The sequence below is a fragment of the Phytophthora sojae genome (genome assembly GCF_000149755.1).
Source record: "Phytophthora sojae unplaced genomic scaffold PHYSOscaffold_7, whole genome shotgun sequence".
NCBI lineage: Eukaryota > Oomycota > Peronosporomycetes > Peronosporales > Peronosporaceae > Phytophthora > Phytophthora sojae.
Window position 1 is genome coordinate 986,280 of NW_009258121.1, and position 22,707 is coordinate 1,008,986.

Consider the following 22,707-nt stretch of genomic DNA (forward strand, 5'->3'; position numbering starts at 1 on the left):
CGTCCGAGTACCACATCCAGCAGCACGAAGCAAACCCAATTGAACACCTCCAGTAGCTCCAGGCCTGGCAGACGAAAGCATCGGATCGTCAGTCTCCACCGAATCAATTTAACGTCTAAATAGTAGAAGACACCCACGTTCTTGGTGCGATAGCCCCCTCTGCTTGTTCGCAAGGTAAAAATGCCGCAGCCGATTCGGCAAACTCGCTGCGTTGTGTACTTGCTGGGCCAGCACTGCCAGGAATGTCGAAAGCTCCTGCAGGACGAGAGAGATTAGCAGAGGATGTCACTCCAACCACCCACACACGTTCTCTCTTTGCTGACTAATGGAATCTCATACCGCGAGGCTTTTGCCTCCACCAACAGGGAGCCACACAGGAGTCCGCGTCGCCTGCACCAGGTGCTGGAAGGCGGTCGCCACTGCTAGCAGCGCCACGAACGGCGCGTAGACGAAGTAGAACCCCACGGTCTCCAGCAGCCACCGCACGCCTGAGCCTTCGGAGGTCTCTGTGGACTTGTGGCAGCTGCGGAATTGCTCCCCGACCTGTTGCAACAGCAGAGGCGAGTGCAGCGCCTTGAAGCCGCCGAGAGCCGCCACGGACGCGTCGAACAGCACGACGCGACGAGACTTGGACGCCATCGGCGGCAGCAGCTCGAGCCCCGCGGATGCTTTAGAGCCCAGCGACACGACGCACAGGATGTCGGGAGATAGGCGGCGGCACAGCGCGGACGGAGACGCAGCGGAAGCAGAGGACGGCGCCCACAGATGCCGCGGCCAGTACACCACCTCGGACTCCATGCTTTAGTCCCGAAATGTGTACTGTGCAGTATCCACAGCACCATTTATAGTCCTCTTTGTGTCATGGATCCACTGCACAAACTACAGACTTTTGTGCCGGTCCACGGCCTATTTATGAATGGCGTTACAGCAACCATATGACGACAAATTAAAGCAACCACAAGGCCTAAAGCAACCCTAAAACCAGCTGGCACCCGGTAATTTATTTTAAATGACGCGTAAATGACAGGGACACGTCGCCCTCGTCATGGTCTTGCTACATATATATCTAAATTTAGACACGTCGTGGTGGCGTCTAACTGATGTTCTCTATACAGCAATACGTGAAACACATGACAATATGTGTCCCACATTTTCAACACTTAGCAGATTTTGAGCGACAGCAAAAATGGAGAAGAAATCGCTGGCACATGAGCTGGTGCGCGCGAGAATCGCCGAGATTGCACTCCTCAAGAAGAAGCTGGATGAGCTTACCGAGCATCTGGAAAAGCTTCTGGCAGCGCAGCTACAAATCCAAGCCCTCGTCGAAGATCGCGAAGAGAACAGCTATGCGTTAGCAGCCGTCTTGGGCGATGAAGGGGCCGACCAAGGTGGTCTCACCGCAGAGGACGACGCTGTTTCCCTCGATGTTCTACTGGAGCTGGCGGTGCGAAAATGAAAGACTAATGCAGCATAGACTCTGTATTTAAAGGTAAATACAGACTGTGGTGTTTCTCAGAGCTGGTTCTGTAGCTGCTGATGAACCTGGCTAGCTTTAGCGACGTCGCGTTCAGAGAGATGACGATCTTGGGAGTAACACATGATGACCCACAGCATTTTCAATCGCATCACCTTGACGTCGTTCTTGGAAATTCTAGAAAGTTGCATCTGCAAGTTCCCCGTAAGATAGCTGTGGGCTTGGGCTACTACCATTACACCACAGCTAGCAAAATCAGGTTGTTGAGGGGCACAGATCCACTCAATCGGATCGAAGAAAAGATGGCCACGGGGGTCAGAAGCCTTGTACCACCGCTCCACATAACCACGAAGCCCCTCCTTTCCTTCATTTTCTTTGTCTTTCGGAATTCCAGTCCACACGATTTCCATTTCATGGTGATAGTCACCATCAATGAGCGGCTCGTACATGTAAACATGCACCCGAAGCTTGCTTGTTTTTGCCGTGTAGCGTAGGCGAAGGATAATTACCCCCCAGTGGTCTGCGTACACATTAACGGGGTGGATAATAAAATTCGTTGCTGCAAGTGCTGTCTTAGGGAGACTTGGCCATCCGATAGCCCATGTCAGTGATGACAGCACATGGCACTTCCCCACCGATCTCGCAAGGGTCTCCAAGCAAAAGTCCACAGGACTATCATTTAGCCATCCACGACAGATCCCTCCCACGATGTTGTCAAAACTGATCAGGACTTTGTTGGAGAGCGTCACAAATTCAGTGCGTAGCCGACTTGAAGTAAACTTTGAGATAATTTCGTTCGCTAGACCTTGGTGCCGCTCGGGAACAGCATCACGCGGTAGTCCTGCAGTTGCTGTCTCCGCAGCGAAAAGATCCACGATGGAGTCAACTTTACGCCAATCTTGCTCCAGCCACTTTCGGTCCTTCAACCATGAGGTACACTTCGCCTTGATCGCGTAGAATCCTGTTAGAGCACCTACATATTGTCTAGAAACATAAGCATGTTAAAGCAACCCTATTAAAGCAACCATATCGCTAAAGCAACCATACCCGCTAAATTTCCACAGTTTTGGATCAATCGCCAAGACGACGTCGAGAACAAGTCCTTGCTTCTTGGCCTTTTCATCCAGTACAATTGGCTGCTTCTCCTTCCGGGTAGTAGTCGTTGCTGCCTGCATTGATAGGGCGAGGTCTTGTGGAATTACAAATGTGTGCATGTAGTCCGCAGGTCGTACAATTTCCCAATGACAATCAATCTTCCGAGCTCTTAGATTGGCATCATCCAGCTGAACAGGATACTTCGACAGCATCTCCATCACGCGCTTCAGATTTGAGGTGTTTCTGGCCCAAATCAGGAACTGATCCAAAGTCACGGCAAGTTCAGTGGGGTACTTGTGAACAGCAAGACGCTCAGCTTTGAGACTGATCGTAGTTTGCCTCAGCTGTTTCGGAGTTGACCTTGACTTTCCTTGGCTTGGTGGCTTAGGAACTCTAACGACATCGACCTGGCGCACGCGCGACTCTGTGTCAGGCTTCGTAGAGCTTGAAACCTTGTCACAGCTTCTCATTCCGCAGCTGTCATGAGATTTCTCGTCGATGGGGGGTCGAATTGGAGATGACTGCGAAAGGTGAGTGCGTTGTGTCGGTAACATACTTTCGTCGGACTCGTAATCGCCATAATTCATGGTCATGGGGCTGCTTTCCAATGCGTCCATGAGCGTCATAGTCCCCATTGCCTCCACGGGGTCCAGAATGGAGTCTGAGACAGATTCAGATACATCTTCTTCTTGCTTGCTATCTTCAGCAGATTCTGTAGAACTCGGTTGGGGGGCAGGGTTGACACGGTTGAGCCCTATGTCGATCGTTTCCTTCCAGGCACTTAGCTCTTGGTAGAAGTCTGCACTAGACAAATCTGACAGGTGTTCCAATAGCGGTTCCAGCATCGCTTTTGCGTATGCGTATTTTTCAGCTGAAGACAATACAACCTGGTTTGCCCGTTCACCTCGCCGTAGCCGTACGTACGCAACTTGCTTCCTAGCTTTGGTTGGCGAAGTGTTACCCCCCCCCCCCCGCAGCATAAAGTGGTTGTTCTGGTTCAGCCCCAGTGTCGTTCGGCAACTTTACTTTCGGCAACCTTAACTTGGACATCTGCACAATTGGCTGTAACATTTCCGCTGCAGCCGTCAATTCGTTTTTCACTTCCAAGGTCTGGTACGTACTCCACCGATCATGAATTGCCATAGCTGGAAGCAGTTTGAAGCCATGCCCCTGGCGTGCTAAGTGCATAAGATGACGACATGGTAAATGGTGACTGCTATAAAATAGACAAGTACACGTCCACTCCACATCGTGACAGCGAAAGGTTTGATTCCCGCAATAAATTTTCCATTGTGAAGGACTCGACGCTGTACGCTCACAAGTCGCATCTGCCATGAAATTCACAAATCGTTTCCACTCTTTTCTCACTTTCTCGAAAATGTCAGGGTACAGTCGAGTTGCTACCGTCCGGAGAACATCGGTATGGTTTTAGGAACGGGCGAAGTAGAATGGTGCTGCGCGATGACGAACCCGATCTGCTGAGTTATCATGATTTGATGCTGCACCAAGCCCGCAATAGTCTTGTCAATTCGTGTCGTGCCCCAACAGTATTTTCACTTGATTCCAGTTTGACTCGATCCTGTTCGTTGTAGTATTCCCAGCCGTGAAAAATTTGCTGCGAGCAAAGTTCGCCCACATGTCTCGACACGAATCCCAGTTCTTTTCAAAGTACGAGAATAAAGCTTGTTTCTTGTTGTCTTCGCAGTATTGCTTCAATGCACCGTAACTAGAATCGTAACCTGTCGCTGTGGAGCTGCATATGGTTTGTTTTCCAAAGTTAGCGTTACCACAAGAATCATAAATAGAACCTGTTGCGTACCTGTACAGCGTTTTTATCATCAGGTTGAGTAACTCGTCGCGTTCAGAAACCTTCAGCTTGTATGGGGCCCGCTGCATCACCTTCTTCCAGTACGAAATGGCATGTAATTGACAAAGTAAAACTTTCGCAGCAGGAAATAGTGTTTTCAGCACCCTCCACTCAACGAAATCTTTGTCGATCACGATGGAGGATATCATCCGCCAACTTGGGTTCTTCTCTTGGAAATACTCCAGGATTGTTGTCATCATCGGAGCTCGTTGGTTGAGGCATATGAAGTCTACAACTGGGAACCCTCTACCAGTAGCGGTTGTGACGACCAGACTCCCTGAAATATCCAACACACAACAGTAGAAAATCACTTTGTTAATGAGGTTGCTATATCATCGATATGGTTGCTATAACTACGCAAGGTTGCCGTAACAAAGATAAAGTTGCTATACCGAACAACTCATACGCACCCAAGTGATAGCCCAAATTGTTCGTGCCGTGAGTGAAATCCATCGTAAGAGTGTCGCCCCAGCGCTCGAACATCAACTTCTGCATCTTTGTTTGCATCACGATACCGCATGTCACGTCCATTTGGTCTTGAATAACAAGAACGTCACTACCGTCTAACTGGCGGATAGCTTGCAGCATGTCTTTCAAACGGGCCTCCGCTGCGTCGTGTCCCATAATACTGCGGATCAGATTACGGGTCTGTTGAGGTGTTATTTTGCAGCCTAGCAAACACACAAAGCGCGAACAGTAACGTAAGTATCACTTCAGCATATCATATATAAAACTACGCACCGATTCTCTCATTCAGGAAGTTCGTGATGTGCTTGGAAGAAACACTAGCATCCGTTAAAGTCTTAACATCTTCGAGATCTTGCTCGTCCAACGGAAGTGTCTTTGTTGTCAGGTACAACGATGCTTGCGTGTGGTCGGGTGCGTGTGGGTAAAGTTCTGATTATCAACAGCGACATGTGAGAAATACTAACAAAGCAAACAAATACACGAATAGGCAGATACCTCGTTTCTTATGAAAAATCGAAATTTGCCATTTTTCATCCGCTGAACGGTTGGTGTCATGCGTGCAGGACACCTTTACTATTGCGATGTTCCTTGGAGCGCGACGCTTGCGAAACACCGTGTGTACAGCGGAGGACCTTGTGACTCCAATTAAAACGTGAAGGGATTTGGTCCCGATGATTGCTGCATATGAAAGGGGGTTTCGTTAATAACTTAAATTTCTCGTCAAACAGAGGTCACACATACCTGTTGTACTGATTTCGTGTCTCCGAGCTTCGTACTCGAAACTTGAGGTGGTGCTTCCGCTTGTATATTTTCAAGTGTGCGTTGAACTTGCTCCAACTCTTGATAATCGCTGGGGTAAAGGCCGGAACGGGGTTGATAATTTCTTCGCGCTCCTCGCTGATCTCCCGCAACTCGTCAAGGTGCTTGCTTGATCGCTTCCGCGGTATGTACTGCTTGTTCCGCTTGGATAAACGCGGGGCAGAATCAGCGTCGACAGACTCTTGAAGCTGCAGCTCCGCCTTACGCTTTTTCGCGAAAGATTGGGCTTCATCCCCAGCAGAAAGTTTGCATTTGGCCAGAGCGGTATCTATCGATTCCAAAGTGAATGTCAATATTTTATGATAGCGCAACCTTTTTGCTTAAAGCAACTTTAACGAGAATATCTGGTGTTTTCTTGCGTGCTGTGGCTTTCTTTCTCGGCTCGGGGCTCTGTTTGCGTGTCCTGCGTTCTAAACAAACTAAAAAAAGTATACAATACATTATCAGTTCAACTCAATAAGTATCAACATTAATCCAAACGAGTCTTACCCGCTTCTGCTTCGTCTTCTGTGCTGGATTCTCCGTCGTCGTCTGCCTCCTGTTCATCGTCACTCGCCTCCTCTTCATCGTCGTCACCCTCCTCTTCATCGCTATCGCTCTCCTCGTCATCATCGACCTCTTCTTCGTCTTCCTCCTCTTGGTAGCAATCCTCCGCCTCTTCGTCGCCGTTGTCTTCCTCATCCTCCTCATCCAGAACAAAGTCTTCGTCTTCGTCGTCGTCTTTTTCAATCCCGAGAGCGGCGTACATGTAGTTTAGCTCCTCGTTTACGTTCCGCAGCTTTCGGCCTAAACAATACATACCGACAGAATTCAAACAAAATGTGAGGCACGTAGATACTCTCGTTGCCACCAACATGGAGCATACTGATTACCGTTTATAATGGCTCCCCCGCAGGAGCCATCGGTCCCCCCTCGCCGTTTGGTGCTTGACTCATTCGCGAGAGGTGCGTGCCCCACGTGGCGCGATTCTTAAAATGAGCGGCTGTGAGGTGGCGCACTTAATGGCATCGTACCTAATCAGAAGCGCACTTTAGCGTGATTTGCGTACCTAAGGGCTTAATGGTAATTTAGACATTTAAATTACGCTCGTAATTTTTGAAATCCCTAAAAACAACCATACATGTCTCAGAATGGCTAAAAGCAACCATACTTATGGTTGCTCTAACCACTCCCCCTATTTATCGTCGTGTTTGTATCATGGATACATTCGACGTACATCTTCGTCCCAATTCCAAGTCATAGGTCAGCATCATGGAGGACGAGCTCATCGCGCAGCGCGACGCGGCCATCGCCGTGACGAAGGAGCTGCAGCGGCAGCTGCAGAGCCACCGCGAGCAGGTGGAGCGCACCTTCGAGCGGCGCACGCTGAACGCGGAGCGTCTGCGGCTCCACGCGGAGGAGAAGCTGCGGCGCGCCGTGGAGGACCGCGACTGGAGCGAGAGCTGCTGCCGCCGGCTGCTGGCGCTCGCGCTGTTCCTCGGCTGCGGCGGTGCCGTGGTCGGCTGGAACCTGGGGATGCTTGTGCTGCTGGTGCTGGGCGAGCCCCTCGTGGGCTTCCTGCTGGTGCTGCCTGGTATGGCGCTGGGCACGTTGGTGGGGCTGGCAGTGGCCAAGACGAAGATCCAACTCGAGAGCAGGCGCCGAGACGCCAAGAACAAAGACGCCAGACGCCATACAGAGGTGGAGATGGCCGTCAGCAGCGGTGTGAGGGAGCAGGACGCACCGCTGGAGCCGCTGGAAGGAGTTCCAGGCTTGGAGGACGTGGCGGAGAGGAACTCCAGGCAGGCGGAGCAGGACAGGAGAAGGGATGAGGCGAGCGACAAGGCAGCTGGATCTACACCGCTGCTCGCCTTGGGCTGGAGTGCGGCCTGGTTCACGCTGCAGACGTCCAAGGATATTGCGGTGGGGCTCTACCACGGAGGCGACTACGTGCGAGGCATTCTGCATCCGCCTGAAGACACCAAGAAGAAGGACCAATAGATGTTTTTCACTCGCGTAGCGCGGTAATTGCAGTCAAGTATTAACCAACAGCAATCAGATCGAGCGAGCTGGCATGGAGTCGCGACGAGCAGAGCAGCCCCGCCCACGGCAACCTGTGCTGAGTCCTCCCGGAGGACACAACGCAAGACTCCTTTGCTGCTTCGAGTTGACGTCGAGTCGACAGTCCCAGCGCGTGCACGCGGGTGGCTACACGGGTCCGTGCACAGCAACAGGGGATGCCCACCCCAGCAGCAAGATCCAGAGGCGGCGATCACTTTGCCTCTTTTGCATGGAGTCTGGTGGCTACCTTTTCCCGCGAAGTAACTTACATGTAATAGTGAGAAGAACGACGACCACCATTGCGGCTTGCTTGTCCGCTTCGTATACCGGTACCACCTGGCGCGCCGCGGGCGTGCTGATATTGAGGCTCTTGCAGCATGAGTCATGCTGCGTGAACGCCGCGTTGAACACACGGTGTGTTCACTGGACGTCACGTACAGCTTGTGTACCGTCGGCAAATCCCGCCGCTGACTCATGTCATGTCCTCGGTGCCCTGCAGAAACGTTGCTGTGGAGTGCCGCGCTCGCTTCTCCGCGCGGGCCGACGGCTTTCCAAAGAGAGGCTGAGCTTACATGTACTGCGAAAAATGGGGGAAAGCCTCGGACGTGCGCGCACTCTCTCACTCTCTCTCTTTCTCTGCGATAAGCCTCGCGCTGATACCTGTACCCGTCACGGAAGGCCGACAGGGTCGAGCGTGGCGGTGCTCACGAGACGTGATCGACATCAACAGATCGGTCAAAGGATCGGCGAGAGGACGACGACGAGAGCAGCGACACTCGATCGTCGTTCGATTGCAATGCATCAGCGCATCCGTTCGACAAGCTTCGAGAAGCCAAGGGCGCCTGCTTGATCGCGCGGCGCATGCCGTCCACCCAAGTGCGTGGAGGAAGAAGCCCAAGCTCTTAGCGCTGCGCTTGTCGGCCGCTGCGGCCTCCGCACGGGCGCGTTGCGCCGGGTTTCCTGCTGCGTGGAAATGGCTTCGCTGTTGCCCGCCATCTCGTCACCTCCGTGACAGCGAGTTGATCCGACCTTGCCACAGCTGGCCACGCAGCAGCTGGTGCCTGTGGCTCGGACTCCGAGTCGGAGCTGTCGACGCTAACGCGATGAGGCACTCGGGGCAAGAGGCAACGCGACGGCGATTCCCGCGGGGATGGCGTAGCGTTCGGCGGTCGTCGATGTAGATAGCAACTTTGCAAGATACAATGTCTTGCCCGTGGGTTCATCGTGCAGAGCATCAGTGGAGTAAGCAAAGCGAAGTAACACCAAAACGTAGCAGGATCGACAATAGGTTATATGTTACACTTTTATCTACAGGGCCAATCCCTCACCTCCTAAGCCGCTGCAGTGGACCGCTCCTCTTGTTCTGTCGCTCTTGCTCAGCTGGGTAGATTCGCTTGCTCATGCACTAGGTATCTCACACACGTTGGGGGGGAGGGGGTCCCGCCACGGACCGGGCTTACACGGCCAGGTCGCTCACGCCCGAGGGACTCGACTCCTTGGGCATGTCCTGCTTTACATCGTTGGTGTAGCTGGCGCTGGGGCTTGAGAAGTCCGACGAGATCTCAAACGGCACGAGGCTGAACTCAATGGCAGTCACGACGTTGTCGTCGTCTGTGAGGACCGAGGCCATGAGCGTGAGCGTCGCGATGTTGTTGCCTGCTCCCTGCGCCTGCACGATCGCGCTGATGGGCTTCATGCTGCTGCTGACCGACTGCACGACCGCGTCGAGCTTGCCGTTGTCCAGGCACAGGCTGGCGCGCAGAGTGTTGACGTCCATGAGGTTGTCCATGGTCTGACCGGTCTGGGCCAGGAAGGCCGAGTTGACGGCCATGAGCTGCATGTTGAGGTCCGCCACGAGGCGTGGCGTGCTCGACTGGTCGAAGCAGCGCTTGAAGACGGCGTCAATGGGGCCGCCGCCCTGCGCCTGCGAGCGGAAGCTGTCCGCCTGCTTCTCGGCGCGCTCTGCCTTTTGCTTTGCGATCAGCAGGTTGCTGCGCAGCATGCTGATGTAGTGGTACGTGTTGTCTAGGATGGACTGCTTGTTCTTCTTGGACTGCACGCCGGCCTCGTCCAGCAGCGTCTTGAGCTGGTTGATGCGGTCGTTGAGCTTGAACATGCGCTTCTTTTCCTTCATGTTGAGCTCCTCACGCGAGCGCTTGGAGCCCGAGTGCGAGGGCGTGTGGCCGCCGCCCACGGAGCCGCCCGAGTTGTAGTCGGTGGACACGTGCAGCATTTGCGCCGTCATGGGCGGGGGCGCGTAGTACTGGCCGGGGTGCTGCATGTTTATCATGATGGGTTCATGGTCGAAGTCGCCCTGCTGCGGCTGGTGCTGCGGCGTCTGGCCCTGGTGCTGCGGTGTCTGCATGTGGTGCTGCGGCGTCTGGCCCTGGTGCTGCGGTGTCTGCATGTGGTGCTGCGGCGTCATGTTGTTCGGGTGCACGAGCTGCTGGAAGTCGTGCATGCCCGGGCCGTGGTAGCCGCCGCCATTGCCGCCGTGGTCCAGCGACGTGCCGAAGAGCTTGGGGCGCTCGCCGCTGTGCTGGTGCGCCTGGTAGTGCGAGTAGCCGTAGTCGTTCTGGAGCATGGTCGGGTCTGCCGGTCGGGTGGTGTGTGAGGTGAGCGGCCGAGTGTCGAGTGCCGCCGGGTGGTGGTGGCAGGCAGTGAGCAGTGAGCAGTGCGCGGGACGCGTCCAAATGGGAAATGACAATATGGCAGGCAGCAGCTGGTAGAGGCGGCGCTCGCCTCGCCGCTCATCGGTTTTCGAGATCCGATCGGTTTTGACGGGTTCGGCCTCGAGCGTCTTATCGCGCTGCCTCTACAGACAAGAAGGCGAGGCCGGGCTAATTTCTTCCGAGGGGGAGTACTGTAGGGCGCGCCATTCCGGCACTGCAAGCGAGCGCCGCCGCCGCCGCAACCAGCCGCCGCTGCAAGAGCCGAGGCCGATTACCTGGCGCATGTGCGGACAGCGCGCAAACGCACGACAGCTGGCGCGCGTGGAGGACGGAAGACAAGAAGCGGAAGCAGAGCCCCGCGCCGAGCGGGCAGGCAGGCTCCGCGCCGCAGCAGCGAAGGCGGAGGCGATAGGCAACGGGCTCCGCTATTACTATGGAGAGGCTCAGAGAGCAGATCAGCACTCCAGTTGACCAGCGCTCCCCATCCTGTGCGCAAGCTCCGCGGCTCCATCCTCGCACCCACCCATGCATGCAGGCAGGCAGCGCGGCTTCAAGGTGAAGTTGCCGCCGCCTACCTACGCGACGCACGCAACGCCGAAGCTGGCCAAGCTGTGTGTTGCCTCGCTTGCACGGCGGCGCCGAGTCTTCGCGGGCTTTCTTTAGAGATCGACAGCAGACCGACCTGATGGCCGTCAACAGCCGGCGGAGACTACCAAAATCGTCAATTCATCTTCAGCGCGCGGGGGGTCTGGTAAACTTCACCATCCGGCACATGGGACAATATTTTGCTGAAGAACTGAGCCCGGGGCGTGAGAGGCAAGCATCGTCGACCGTGCTCAATCTATTTTTCAAGCGGATACTCCTCCCGAGCGCAGAGGGATCAGGGGTGCCGTCGGTGCCGGTGCCGACGTTGACGTTGACGTTGCCGTGTCGGCGCGCAGCGGAGACGCTCACTGCAGCCAGGGTTTGCTGGCCTCAGTCCAGCGAGCCCGAATTTCCGCTGCGGGGGTCGGCCTGGGGCAACACAATGCAGGCAAGAACCCCTATCCTGCGAGATGGCCGCTGCCGCGCACGTACCCGAGTTGCTCATGGCGGCCGATAAGAGAGCCCTTTAAGGCGGAGCAGCAGCTGCTTTCGGCGAGCTGCTGTTTGAGGCTCCCGTGAGTCAACCGCGCGGACAGAGCTGGCGCCGTCCGCTGCGCTGGTCGTCGCCGCACCACTTCCCGGCGCCTTGCATAGAGCAGCCCACGGGGAAGAACACGTGGTTTGCCTCGTCGTCTTCGCGAGAGAAGGCGCCTGCCACCCGCCAAACGATCGCCAAGCCACATGGCATGCCGTGCCATGTGAGCGAGAGCGGTTCCGGTTGCCGTGCGTCTGAAGACGATGGCTGCAGCGCTTCGTCTCTGTCGGAACGCCGCTGACGCCACTACGCTGAGCTGGACGCCGCATCCGTACAGCGGCTCTCCTTGTCACTCGCGATCCAAAGAGCACCGCTGTCGGCGCCTGCGCGAGGTCGGAACCAGAAGGTTGCCGGCTGAACCTGCAGCCGGCGGTGCCGGTGTCGAGACGTGCGAGGCAGCAACGCACACCGAAGCCATCGCGCCTTCTGCTCGACGTGAAGCAGGCAGCTTTCGGTCGTCGTCGCGATGCAGAGCAAGAAGTTGTCACCGCTTCAAACCCCACTGTATCAGATGCGCACAGCAGCGACCGACCGACCGACCGCCTGACTTGACGCCTGTGTCAACCAACGCTGCCTGCTGAGCTCGTTGTCTCGAGTCGAACATCGACAGCTGAGAACCGCTGAAAGCCGGCTATGATAGCCGAGACTAGTGCGACCGGTTGCGCCAACCTAGACTTGAGACGGAGGCGTGTTGCACCAGCGAGTCTCGCATTGCAGCCCGCTGAACCAAAGCGGATTCATTGAGACGCGGGAATCAACTTGGCGACGTTAGAGGTGAGTTTCAGAAGGATGAAGCTTCGCAGAGCAGAGCACAGAGCTTGCCTGTCCAGGCAAGATCTGACTTGGCCGTAAACCCGCGGCGTCCTCGCGCTGTCAGCTTGTCGACGCCGCAACTCAACGACCGGTGTTGCAATGCAACGACTGCTACCGTCACACAAGAAGGAAGCCGCGCCGAAACTTCCCCACCGAGCCGCCAGCCGGTCAACTTCAACGGCGGTGCTCGCGCTGGTTTCGGTTCTCGGCTGCAAGGGGATCACAATGGACCCGCAGCTAATACATGTACCTCAGAGGTCAGTGCAGTTCGGACAGTTGCTGAGGAAACGCTCACTCAGTTCATTAATCATTTCGGTGCTATTTGTATGGAGCCCCTGAAACACTTTCATGGTCTCTCATCGATTTCATTTGTCTGCTCCCCCGCGCTCCTGTTGCTGGTACAGGTTCGTCGCGTGCTCGTCCAGAATGGCGACGAGGAGCCGGTTGTGCGTTGGCATCGGCGTCAGCAGCCACTCCTCCCGCTGCGTCGGCGCGGTCGAGTTCAGCAGCTCGAGCTCCAGCGAGAGTTGGTCCAACGCGCGCAGGTAGAGCATCTTATCCACGCGCGAGACGCGCCGCTTATTGTCATACAACAGCACGGCCGTTGGTGCGATCTCCGTCGTATTGCCAGAGCGAGCGGGTCTTATTACCAGGCGCAGTTGAACCACGCTGTCGTGGCACACGCTGGCATTCACTTGATACACTCCGTCTTTCACGATGGTGATGGCCTGTGTGAGCCCCACGTCGGACTTTGTGGGCTGGAAGAACGGCTCCGCGATCTCGATCAGCTCCTTCCACTCCACAACATACTTGCGTGGAGTGGCCGCCGTTGCTGGTCGAAGAATAGAGGTCTCGGTATCGGTGGTGGCTCCGGCTATCAGCGCTCGGCACGGCTGAAAAGCGGTCATCCAGTCCGAGCACGCGAACACCCACCTCATGGCCCGGTTCCTGTCGCGTTTCTCCTTCTCTAAGGCCAGCTTCGAAGCCTCGGTCTTCTTCTCGACACGCTCAGCCACTCGCTGCTCAAGCTCCTGCTGGCTCTGTTGTTGCTCCTGGAGAAGCGCGCTCTGGGCCGCCATCCTCACCTGAACCTGGGCTTCGACCTGCAGAGACAGTGTCCGCTCATTCTCCTCCTCTTGCTGCCGAAGCTGGTCACACAACTTGTCGCGATCAGTCTGGACATGTACGAGCTGCTCCCTCAGACGCTCTACTTCTTTTGCAAGGTGCTGCAGTCGATCGTCCGTCGGTACCAGCTTCATCGGGAAATGGTGATCCACTCGAAAGAGGTCGAGTGCTGGGTAAGCTACGATCAGCGTCAAGCCATCGCCACTGCCATCGGAGTCTCCTGAGTGTTTTTCTGCCGTGGAGGTTCGAAGCAACACCTCTCCCTTTTCGCTCGCGGGCTTCGACTCGGTAGCCGCCTTGGGCTCTGGCCCCACAATCACGACTGCGTCAGGCTGACTGCTTAGGCACCGAAACAATGCCGTCAGGACCGTATCGGTGGGCATGCGAACGTTGGTATTTGCCTCGGGAAGCTCCAGGACGTCAGTGAAGCTGTACTCGCGCTGCTCATGAGACGACAAATTCTCCATCCAGATCGTATGAACTGGCGGCTTATCTGCCGACACCGTTACCCTGATGTGGTATTTGTTGTCGAGGTCTGGAGGAATTACGACCTGCGATAGCTCCATCCAAACTGATCCAGAAGCACGAGTGTCATCCGTACCGCTCTTCGGGTGTGACGGTGGGGTGGGAGCGAAAACTTGAGGCGCTTTCGTCGAAGAAGAGAGAAAAGAGTGTGTGGGAGTCGGCACTGTTGAAGGCGCTGGTGCGGCTGTTGCTGCTGGTGCTGGTGCTGGTGCTGGTATTGGCGCTGGAATCGTGTTGCTCGTTTCTTGAGTAGAGTGAGCTGGTACGGGCTCCTCCTCCTTCTGTTCTCCTGGCAACTCAACGGGCGGACTCATGATAATACTCGTCGCAGGAGAGGACTGGCCACTCTTAACGCTGTTGGCTCGGGAGTGCACTCTCGAAGGAGGCCGACGCGGAGGAGACTCGCCGTACAAATCAACACCCAGATCGAAGCCGTTGTCATCGTTATCCTCCCAACCTTCATCATGAGCAGTGTTCGTGTCCTCCAGCAAGTTTCGTTGGGCAGATCTCGCCTTCTTTGCGACGCGAGCTTGGGGAACTTTATGCTTGTTCTGTGTCGTTCGCATTTTGCCACCATGCTTGTCCGAACTTGCTACTTTTTTCGGGCTGCTACGCGAATGACTTCGCGGCTGGGTCTTGGGCTGCCAGTTAGACCTCTTGCTAGTATGCATGACGCCTCCTTTCCTGTGCGACGTCTTCAACAAGGGTCGCGTCTTGTGCGTATCACTTGGAGTGTCGTCGTCGTCGTCGTCGTCGTCATCGTCATCTTCATCATCAAGCGATTTTGCAGATCGGTGGTGCTTACGCTCGGGCTCAGGTTTCGTTTCAGCCTTCGCTTTTACCTCCACTTTGTGTCCCCCGCTGGCTTTACCAGTGGCTTTCCGCTTGACGTCTCGAACCTGAGCCTGAGCCTGTTTGTGTGATCGAGATTTGCCTGTCGATGGCTTCACAGACCGCTTGGTGTGGGCGGCGATTTCTAGATCCTCTTCCTCCGGTTCGTTGTTGGTGTCCTCTTCCTCCTCCGAAGACGACGTCGATGAATCCGCTTCCTCCTCCACTTCATCATCATCGTCCTCTTCCTCGTCAAAGCCCCTCCCTGTCCACTCTTCCTCCTCCACGCTACTGGCACTCTCTACTGCGACTCCAGTCTCCTCGTCCTCACTGGAGTCCGACGACAGCGCGATGGGGTTCTGCGCCGAGTTCCCCACCTTGTTCTCAGACGACCGCCGCCGGTGTCGCCTGTGCTTTCGCTTCGGTCTGTTGCTCTCGCTGTCACTGCCCCCGCTATCGATGTCCATTGTCGCCTGACTGGTTCTGGCGCTGCTGCAACTACGCGCTCGTCGTTTGCCTCGCGCCAGTCCGTTGGCTGGGGGCAGTACGCTCAGAGGCACGGTCTCCTCCCCAAAAATCTTCACCTTGCGCGCGTAGGCCACGAGCTCTGCCTCGCCCAGGAAGTAGTCCTTGCCCTGCTTGTGGTTCGGGTTCCTCGGGTCCTTGTTTGGCTTGACGTAGTAGTGGTCATAGCTGAGCTCCGGACCGCGCTTGAACGTCCAGCCTTGCTTGGAGAAGTGGGCCTTGACGTCGCGGAAGTTGTAGACCCCGTACGACAGCTCTTGGGCGCAGCAAGCAGCAGCAGCAGCAGAGGAGGTTCAAAGCAAAGTCAGGAGCCTAGCGCGAGGGGATTGCCGCCGATCGACTCACCGTGGCGCTTGCGGCGCTCCTCTCCAAGCAGGTCCATTTTGGCGCGCTAAAAATCGGTGCCAATTCGCTGCTGATGGTTCATTTGTGTGGCGATTACATCAATTGTATGTGGCATACATAGTTTGGGCCAATGATTTGCACCGGTGAAAAAGGCAACTCGAAGAGTTTCACATCAATGACAGGATAGGATCACCTACAGCACGATACTAGCTCGATTCTTGGCTCTCGGACTCGATAAATCCCCGATGCGTGCTATGCTATATGATACTCGTTCTCAACTGAGCGTGTGGGTGGTATGACGGCAACAATATATTAATAAGAACTTTCTTGCAAGGTCCAATGGTGATGAAAGATTTTTATTTAACTGGACGTGTAGATTATAATATAATCGATATATTATTGTGCTTTGCAGATAAAATGTCGCCCCGTTTTATGGCCTAGATCGAGGAAGACCGGTCCACAAATCAGGGTACAAACAGAGGCGGTAGCTCGATTTACTTAGATCGACCTCGAATTGCGCTTTTGAAAACGCAAAAGGGATCGATTTACCGTAGATCGACCTCGTTCTGCCCAGATCCACCAGGAGATCGACCTCGAGCCCTGATTTGGATTGTCGTAGCTCGAGTTATTAGCCGGCCTAAATAGATCGATCTGTCCCTTTCTTTGACCTCGTTTTATTAAATCGACCTCGACTTAATGATAAATCGATGAGAGCTCCAAGTCAAAACGACAAAACGTTTGCAAAGCACAATATATCGCCGAGTAAAACATAATCAAGCAGTCGATAGATTAGGAGTGGTACACTTATTATAATACCGTTTACAGTTTTCCCATTCTGCTTTGAGCTCACCAATGGTTAGTCATATCATGAAAGCCACCACGAAGGTTATCCCTCCCTCACTAACATACTGTATCGGCAAATATCTCCGTCATCTTGCTCGAATGCTCAGGTTGCAACTTGCAACCGGTTCTGCCTTGCAAGTTGCAAGGCACAACCGGGTGTGGTACAAACTGATTCCACTCGTGGTTCAACAACGAATTCGATACATACTACCGATACAGTAATCTGCCCGAGTAAGGAACGCCTGATATATATAAAGACGCAGAATATATAAATTGATGTTAAGTTGAGTATACTTTTCCAATGTACTGATTTAGTTATTTCAAAATGAACTGAAGAGCAGCTTTACCTACGAGTCCGGAATGATTCCAACAGTGGCGTATGGTCGAAGCACTAACCTTTGACCAGACATCCTCGCACCACAACAGCGATGTCAACTGGTCGACCTCGTAGGGATTATCTAGCCCTTCACCAAGCCGGTCGCATCATTTTAAGTGAGGCGGAGACGCTTGGACCGTGTGGACTTCATGGGTGGAGTGGGGCTTGTGGGGCGAGGTGCAAAAGCAAAAGTGCGAGTCTACCACTACGGTACATGTAGTTTGAAGTCTAGTAAGATCGCTAAATGCGCGCCATTTTTCAAACGAGGGTGGAGAGCTGATGATTGGCACTAGATTTTTCACCTTAGTACCTCAGTACCTTGCAGTACCTTGCACATCCCCCTATCGCCACATCGACTGGAAAATAATATTAAATATGTGAGGCTATTAGTTGTACACCCGTTCCTTATTCGGGCAGAATTCTGTAGAACAATTAACATCACAAGTGCCAGCTTTGGTACGTTCTGGCCAGAGCTTAGCTTATTAGCAAACAATTCGTGCGTGTGTAGCATGGGTCAACGCTAGCTGCAACCGTACCGGTGGAGATCGTGAACTATTACGCCGATAGAAGCCATACGTACCGACGATCGCGTATCGCTATTGCCATGAAGGCGGTGTGGACATCTCCGTAGCTCTTGTTTTTGAGCGCACGCAAGTATCTCAAGAACCATCAAAGGGCTGCGCGATCCGTGGGGCCAGCTACGGCGTGCTCGTATCGTTCGCTGTTCTGTAGTCGACCAGCTACTGCTGCGAGTGTTCCACTTTCAATATGAAAAGGCCGTACACCGTATACAGTACCACTTGACAGTCAAGTGTCAGACCAATTCAATTCTGCTGCATTCCCGCGATCATTTACCATGACTACAGTGAGTGGAGCTGAAGTCAAAGCCCCCCTCTTCCACCGAAGGCCTCGCAATTCCGCCACCACCTCACTCTCTGTGCTAACGTCGTTGCATCCAGCGACTTGGCAGTGCTCCGTTTCGTGCACAGTGAACGACGCTAAGTTAGCGTCGGTATGCGATGGTCGTGGGCCGACTATCCAAGCGCAGCTCTGGCTCCCATGCGTCGAGCTATCGGTCTTCCTGCTCTCGTTGGCTCTTCCTAAGACAGAACTACTATATTTCTACTATCCGGGTACCTGTACATGTGTATCTACAGATTTCTAAGGCAATGTTGATCATCGGCGGCGACTCAAACGTTGCCAGACAGCTTTGCTACGATGGCGGCTCCCCCATCCGATGGCGGTGCTGCAGCAGCTCCAGTGCTCGCCTGTCCCCACCGCGGCGGAGATCCTGGGTGGGCGTTGCACTTCTCGCGTCTGGACGCGGATGCGAATCAAGCGGCGGGGCGACGCATTCCGGCCTGAAACAAGATGTCCAGAGCAGCAAAGTATTCCGCTGCGTTGGCTGCTAACGCAAATTTGTTGCGTAACGGACGGCCGCGCAAGCAACTCGGTAGCGGCCTGACGGAATGCAGGTACGCGCGCTGCGCGGTGGTTCACTACAACCGCGGAGTGCATGCCAATCCAGGTTTCCGAGGCGGAGGCGGAAACACTCAAACAGCTTCAACTTGACCATTGCCCTGTTCGGGGCCGCGGAGTGTGCTGGCGCCACCGACCGCTGGAAAGGGCGGGTGTGTACCATGCTTCCGGTACTGCGCCCGTCCCGTGCAACCGTAGAAACCGTACACTTTGACTGATGTCCCACTGCTAGCTTCGCGGCGCGCGATTGGCCAAGACCGGCCCGCGCACTGACTCGATCGGGAATCCAGCTGGCCGAGCGCAGCGCTCAGCGCTGGTCACCAAGCGCGCGCCCAGCTGCCTTCGCATTTCCCATTTGGCCCCCACAAGCGCACACGCCGTCCACTTCAGCCGAGCCGACAGCGACTGCCCAGCCGCGTCTCTCTCAATTTCGTTATCGCCCCCATCTTGCCCCGCATCCCTCCCCCACGACAATGCTGGCGCCCCCCTCGGACTACGGCTACGCGCCCTCGCCGGCCAACGGCATGAACGGCTATGAACAGCAACAGCTGCAGCACCAGCAGAGCGGCGAGCGACCCAAGATCTACATGCAGCCGCCCGCGATGGTGGGCGAGTACGGGCAAATGGTGCACCAGGGCACTCCGCAGCACGCCATGACCCCGCAACACGCTATGACGCCGCAGCACGCCGCCATGACCCCGCAGCACGCCATGGGCCCCAAGTACGAGAACGAGCCGCTCATGATGAACGTCCAGGGCGGCGCGCACTACTACCCGCCGCCGCAGATGGGCGCGCAAATGCTGCACGTTTCCTCGGACTACGAGTACGCCAACGGCTCCGTGATCACGCCTTCCAGCGCGCGCAGCGGCTCCAAGCGCTCGCGCGAGGACCTGAACCTCAAGGAGAAGAAGCGCATGTTCAAGCTCAACGACCGCATCAACCAGCTCAAGGAGATGCTGGACGAGGCCGGCGTGCAGACCAAGAAGAACAAGCAGTCCATCCTGGACAACGCCTCGCACTACATCGAGATGCTGCGCAGCAACCTGCTGATCGCCAAGCAGAAGGCGGAGCGCGCCGAGAAGCAGGCCGAGGCCTTCCGCGCTCAGGCGCAGAAGTCCTCGTCGGGCGCTGACAAGGTGGTGCGTGGCTGCTTCCAGAAGACCACGACGCCGCGCGTCGTGGTGGACATGAGCATGCAGACGGTGACGTTCAACGGCGCGTTCGTGAAGCACACGGGCCAGGCCGAGCCTGTGCTGAAGAAGCAGAAGACGCTGCGCTCGTACCTCTGCGCCGATCAGGACAAGTTAGATAGCATCATGAAGAAGGTTCGCGAGACCAACCAGTCGACGAGCGCGCTCGTGAAGGCGTCTGCTGCTGGTGGCAACGCGGTGCCCGTGAACCTGGTGGCGGCCGTCGTGACGGACGACTCCGGCAAGGCCACGAACGTCGAGTTCAGTCTGATCCCCGTGGAGCAGCTGACGTCCAAGCAGACCGAGGTCGCACACGACGAGGCGGAGACGTCTGCGGAGGAGTCCGCCACAGAGGACCAGCCGAAGGAAGAGTCTGCAGCCAACCTGCAGCTGTAAGCCTCGGTGGCAGGGCTGCAGCGGCGCTACTGGCGGGATGTGTACTATAAGGCGACGTTTGTCTAGGCCTGCCCAGCTACTAGGGTGCGGCCGACCGTCGTGCAAGACCGACGAGAGAGCGGGGCCCACACCCAGCTCGAGTTCCAGAGTGCTCGTGAGTGCTGAGTGTATGCGTAGTGTGAGAGTAAGAGTAAGCTTCAATGCAAAGGTGAATCATGTGTCCAAGGCGTTGCGTTGGTCGTTGGGTGTGCCAGTTCAAGCGTTGCGCTTGCCAGGAATGCCTGACCGAGGCCGCCGTACGCCAGCCACACGCGCGAGTTGCCTTGCGTGCTGGCCCTCTCGGCAGGCCCACACACAGCCGACCCGGCTTTGGGCGACAAGAACGCAGCCCCGAGCAGACAACGAGCAGCTTGGGTCCCAGCCAGCGTTCGGCTTGAATTCCATCGCGCGCAAAAGGCCTTGCGACTCACCACAGCAAAGGCGAGCGCTGTTGTCAGCGACTCAGCCACATCTTTTCAGCTTTCTGATCGAGCTTGGCCACTCCTCTCCCTGAAATCCAGGGACGCAGCGGCGGTGCGTGGGCTGCTGCATCGCGTCAAGCTGACGTAACGATAACTGAGGACCTTTCTTCAAACAATTCCCGGCAACCGTCCCTACCTCGGGAGGTGACCCCTTGCTCCTGCAGCACCACGCACCGACCACTGCCAGGAAGACCACGAAGACCAAGCTGGGAAACCGTTGCCGATGCTCGGTGAACACGAGGAGGCATGTTGCCGCCGTTGAAGTTGACCGGCTGGCGGCTCGATGGGGAAGTTTCGGCGCGGCTTCCTTTTTGTGTGACGGTAGCAGTCGTTGCATTGCAACACCGGTCGTTGAGTTGCGGCGTCGACAAGCTGACAGCGCGAGGACGCCGCGGGTTTACGGCCAAGTCAGATCTTGCCTGGACAGGCAAGCTCTGTGCTCTGCTCTGCGAAGCTTCATCCTTCTGAAACTCACCTCTAACGTCGCCAAGTTGATTCCCGCGCCTCGATGAATCCGCTTTGGTTCAGCGGGCTGCAATGCGAGACTCGCTGGTGCAACACGCATCTGATACAGTGCGGTTTGAAGCGGTGACAACTTCTTGCTCTGCACCGCGACGACGACCGAAAGCTGTCTGCTTCACGCCGAGCAGAAGGCGCGATGGCTTCGGTGTGCGTTGCTGCCTCGCACGTCTCGACACCGGCACCGCCGGCTGCAGGTTCAGCCGGCAACCTTCTGGTTCCGACCTCGCGCAGGCGCCGACAGCGGTGCTCTTTGGATCGCCTGCCAACTAGATCATGAAGCTCACGGTGAGCAGCGCAAGTTGAAGCGGAAATGGCTACATTCGAATTTTCAACCGATAGTATTTATTGATTCTATTTCGGCCAATGGCGTGCAGCTTGACTGCTGGAAGTTGCTCTCCAGCGTCCATACTCAAGGCAAGTGACTCGCCGGACGCAGCGTATCTTGGACGGCGGCGCCTGCTTGCAATGGACGCGTCCCGCCCTCTGCTGGGCGGCGACGCGGGCGACGAGGAGGAGCTCGGCGCGCGCTCGCCGGACTGCTTATCCAGGTACCTCTCGGCGGGCAGCAACGCTGGTCTCCCCAACGGGAGGGCGCTGAGCAACGGCCACTCGGGCAACGGCCACGCGCACGGCCAGACGCCCTACTTCGACGGCAAAGGCGACGAGGACCTGGAGGAGGACAAACAGTCGCTGTGCTGCCGGCCCTGCAGCCAGTGGCCGTGCTGGAAGTGGGTCTTCCCGGACCGCATCGGCGACTACGAGGACTTTGCCACGTCCGCACAGGTGAGCGAGCGCTGCATGACGACACCCAGTCGAGGAGATTAGAGACTGAGCGCTTGATGCACTTTGTGGCTGCTGTAGATGGGGGAGATCTACGCCCTGCGGCAGACAGCGCGCGAGCAGTTCGACCCGACACTGCCAGGTATTGAAGGACATAGTGCACATAGCTCAACTTTGGAGGAAGTGGAGTGTCACTCACACGCAGCCAATGATGCAGAGGACGACGACATGCTGCAGCACCTGTGGGGCGGCTTGTTCTCCACGCTGCCTTACGAGGGACGCGTCAACGTGCGCTGGCGTGACGTCGGATTCCAAGTGCGTAGGCCTTGAGCTCGACTTTGTCTTGCGCGTCTTTCAGCGCTGAGTTTCGCCGCCTGTTGCTCTTGTTGCAGAATGACGACCCTGCATCCGACCTCCGCACTTCGGGACGACTGGCAATACGCATGCTGCTCTACTTCTCTGATCATCTCAACGATGAGTTTAAGGTAAGGAGTGCTGCAGCATGCACAAGATGTAAAGGTACGATGCTCGCTCACTTTTATCTGTGTGTTTTGTTGCTTTGTTGTGTTTTGCAGCGCATGCTACGCGAAAACCGCTTCCCTGTGTGTCTGTGTGCGCTGAACCTGCTGGAAATGCTGTTGTGCCACTTGAAGCTCAAAGAGCCACTGCCCTTAGTTTGTCCATGCTGCGGCACGGAGAACGCCGAACTGGAGACCTCACAACAGCCAAGTCGGTCTCACCCCGAGCTGCGCGGCTTCACAGCATTGATGGGCGATGCGTCATCACTCGCATCGGCAGCATTCTCTCATCAACTCGCTTGC

At 55.9% G+C, this 22,707-nt stretch overlaps 12 protein-coding genes across 12 annotated transcripts; 5 read left to right on the top strand and 7 right to left on the bottom strand.

Annotated features, from left to right (window-relative positions):
* Positions 1–1,186: 1,186 nt before the first annotated feature.
* Positions 1,187–1,456, top strand: PHYSODRAFT_517784 (hypothetical protein; the record flags this gene model as incomplete). Its single annotated transcript, XM_009533815.1, has 1 exon — positions 1,187–1,456. One exon carries the CDS (start codon positions 1,187–1,189, stop codon positions 1,454–1,456), a length of 270 nt encoding a protein of 89 aa, XP_009532110.1.
* Positions 1,457–1,812: 356 nt separating this feature from the next.
* PHYSODRAFT_378751 (hypothetical protein) lies at positions 1,813–2,649 on the bottom strand (the record flags this gene model as incomplete). The annotated part of the gene is made up of 2 exons (XM_009533816.1): positions 1,813–2,458; positions 2,522–2,649. Coding segments are annotated over 2 exons (774 nt in total), but the record flags the coding sequence as incomplete, so codon positions are not given.
* An 877-nt stretch (positions 2,650–3,526) lies between these two features.
* PHYSODRAFT_518057 (hypothetical protein) lies at positions 3,527–4,089 on the bottom strand (the record flags this gene model as incomplete). The annotated part of the gene is made up of 2 exons (XM_009533817.1): positions 3,527–3,940; positions 4,006–4,089. Coding segments are annotated over 2 exons (498 nt in total), but the record flags the coding sequence as incomplete, so codon positions are not given.
* A 508-nt stretch (positions 4,090–4,597) lies between these two features.
* PHYSODRAFT_372841 (hypothetical protein) lies at positions 4,598–5,024 on the bottom strand (the record flags this gene model as incomplete). The annotated part of the gene is made up of 2 exons (XM_009533818.1): positions 4,598–4,763; positions 4,834–5,024. Coding segments are annotated over 2 exons (357 nt in total), but the record flags the coding sequence as incomplete, so codon positions are not given.
* A 611-nt stretch (positions 5,025–5,635) lies between these two features.
* PHYSODRAFT_515465 (hypothetical protein) lies at positions 5,636–5,857 on the bottom strand (the record flags this gene model as incomplete). The annotated part of the gene is made up of 1 exon (XM_009533819.1): positions 5,636–5,857. A coding segment is annotated over one exon (222 nt), but the record flags the coding sequence as incomplete, so codon positions are not given.
* A 1,441-nt stretch (positions 5,858–7,298) lies between these two features.
* Positions 7,299–7,703, top strand: PHYSODRAFT_516348 (hypothetical protein; the record flags this gene model as incomplete). The annotated part of the gene is made up of 1 exon (XM_009533820.1): positions 7,299–7,703. The coding sequence occupies one exon, from the start codon at positions 7,299–7,301 to the stop codon at positions 7,701–7,703; it is 405 nt and encodes a 134-aa protein (XP_009532115.1).
* Positions 7,704–9,042: 1,339 nt separating this feature from the next.
* Positions 9,043–10,347, bottom strand: PHYSODRAFT_562798 (hypothetical protein; the record flags this gene model as incomplete). The annotated part of the gene is made up of 1 exon (XM_009533821.1): positions 9,043–10,347. The coding sequence occupies one exon, from the start codon at positions 10,345–10,347 to the stop codon at positions 9,220–9,222; it is 1,128 nt and encodes a 375-aa protein (XP_009532116.1). The 3' UTR covers positions 9,043–9,219.
* Positions 10,348–11,490: 1,143 nt separating this feature from the next.
* PHYSODRAFT_336279 (hypothetical protein) lies at positions 11,491–12,167 on the top strand (the record flags this gene model as incomplete). The annotated part of the gene is made up of 4 exons (XM_009533822.1): positions 11,491–11,508; positions 11,590–11,778; positions 11,816–11,947; positions 11,982–12,167. The coding sequence occupies 4 exons, from the start codon at positions 11,491–11,493 to the stop codon at positions 12,165–12,167; spliced, it is 525 nt and encodes a 174-aa protein (XP_009532117.1).
* Positions 12,168–12,793: 626 nt separating this feature from the next.
* PHYSODRAFT_317222 (hypothetical protein) lies at positions 12,794–16,712 on the bottom strand (the record flags this gene model as incomplete). The annotated part of the gene is made up of 4 exons (XM_009533823.1): positions 12,794–14,268; positions 14,317–14,844; positions 14,884–15,475; positions 16,689–16,712. 4 exons carry the CDS (start codon positions 16,710–16,712, stop codon positions 12,794–12,796), a joined length of 2,619 nt encoding a protein of 872 aa, XP_009532118.1.
* A 225-nt stretch (positions 16,713–16,937) lies between these two features.
* Positions 16,938–17,102, bottom strand: PHYSODRAFT_516553 (hypothetical protein; the record flags this gene model as incomplete). The annotated part of the gene is made up of 1 exon (XM_009533824.1): positions 16,938–17,102. A coding segment is annotated over one exon (165 nt), but the record flags the coding sequence as incomplete, so codon positions are not given.
* A 1,848-nt stretch (positions 17,103–18,950) lies between these two features.
* Positions 18,951–20,063, top strand: PHYSODRAFT_336281 (hypothetical protein; the record flags this gene model as incomplete). The annotated part of the gene is made up of 1 exon (XM_009533825.1): positions 18,951–20,063. One exon carries the CDS (start codon positions 18,951–18,953, stop codon positions 20,061–20,063), a length of 1,113 nt encoding a protein of 370 aa, XP_009532120.1.
* Positions 20,064–21,571: 1,508 nt separating this feature from the next.
* On the top strand, positions 21,572–22,383 carry PHYSODRAFT_465771 (hypothetical protein; the record flags this gene model as incomplete). Its single annotated transcript, XM_009533826.1, has 4 exons — positions 21,572–21,889; positions 21,968–22,028; positions 22,104–22,201; positions 22,279–22,383. Coding segments are annotated over 4 exons (582 nt in total), but the record flags the coding sequence as incomplete, so codon positions are not given.
* Between the last annotated feature and the right edge of the window lie 324 nt (positions 22,384–22,707).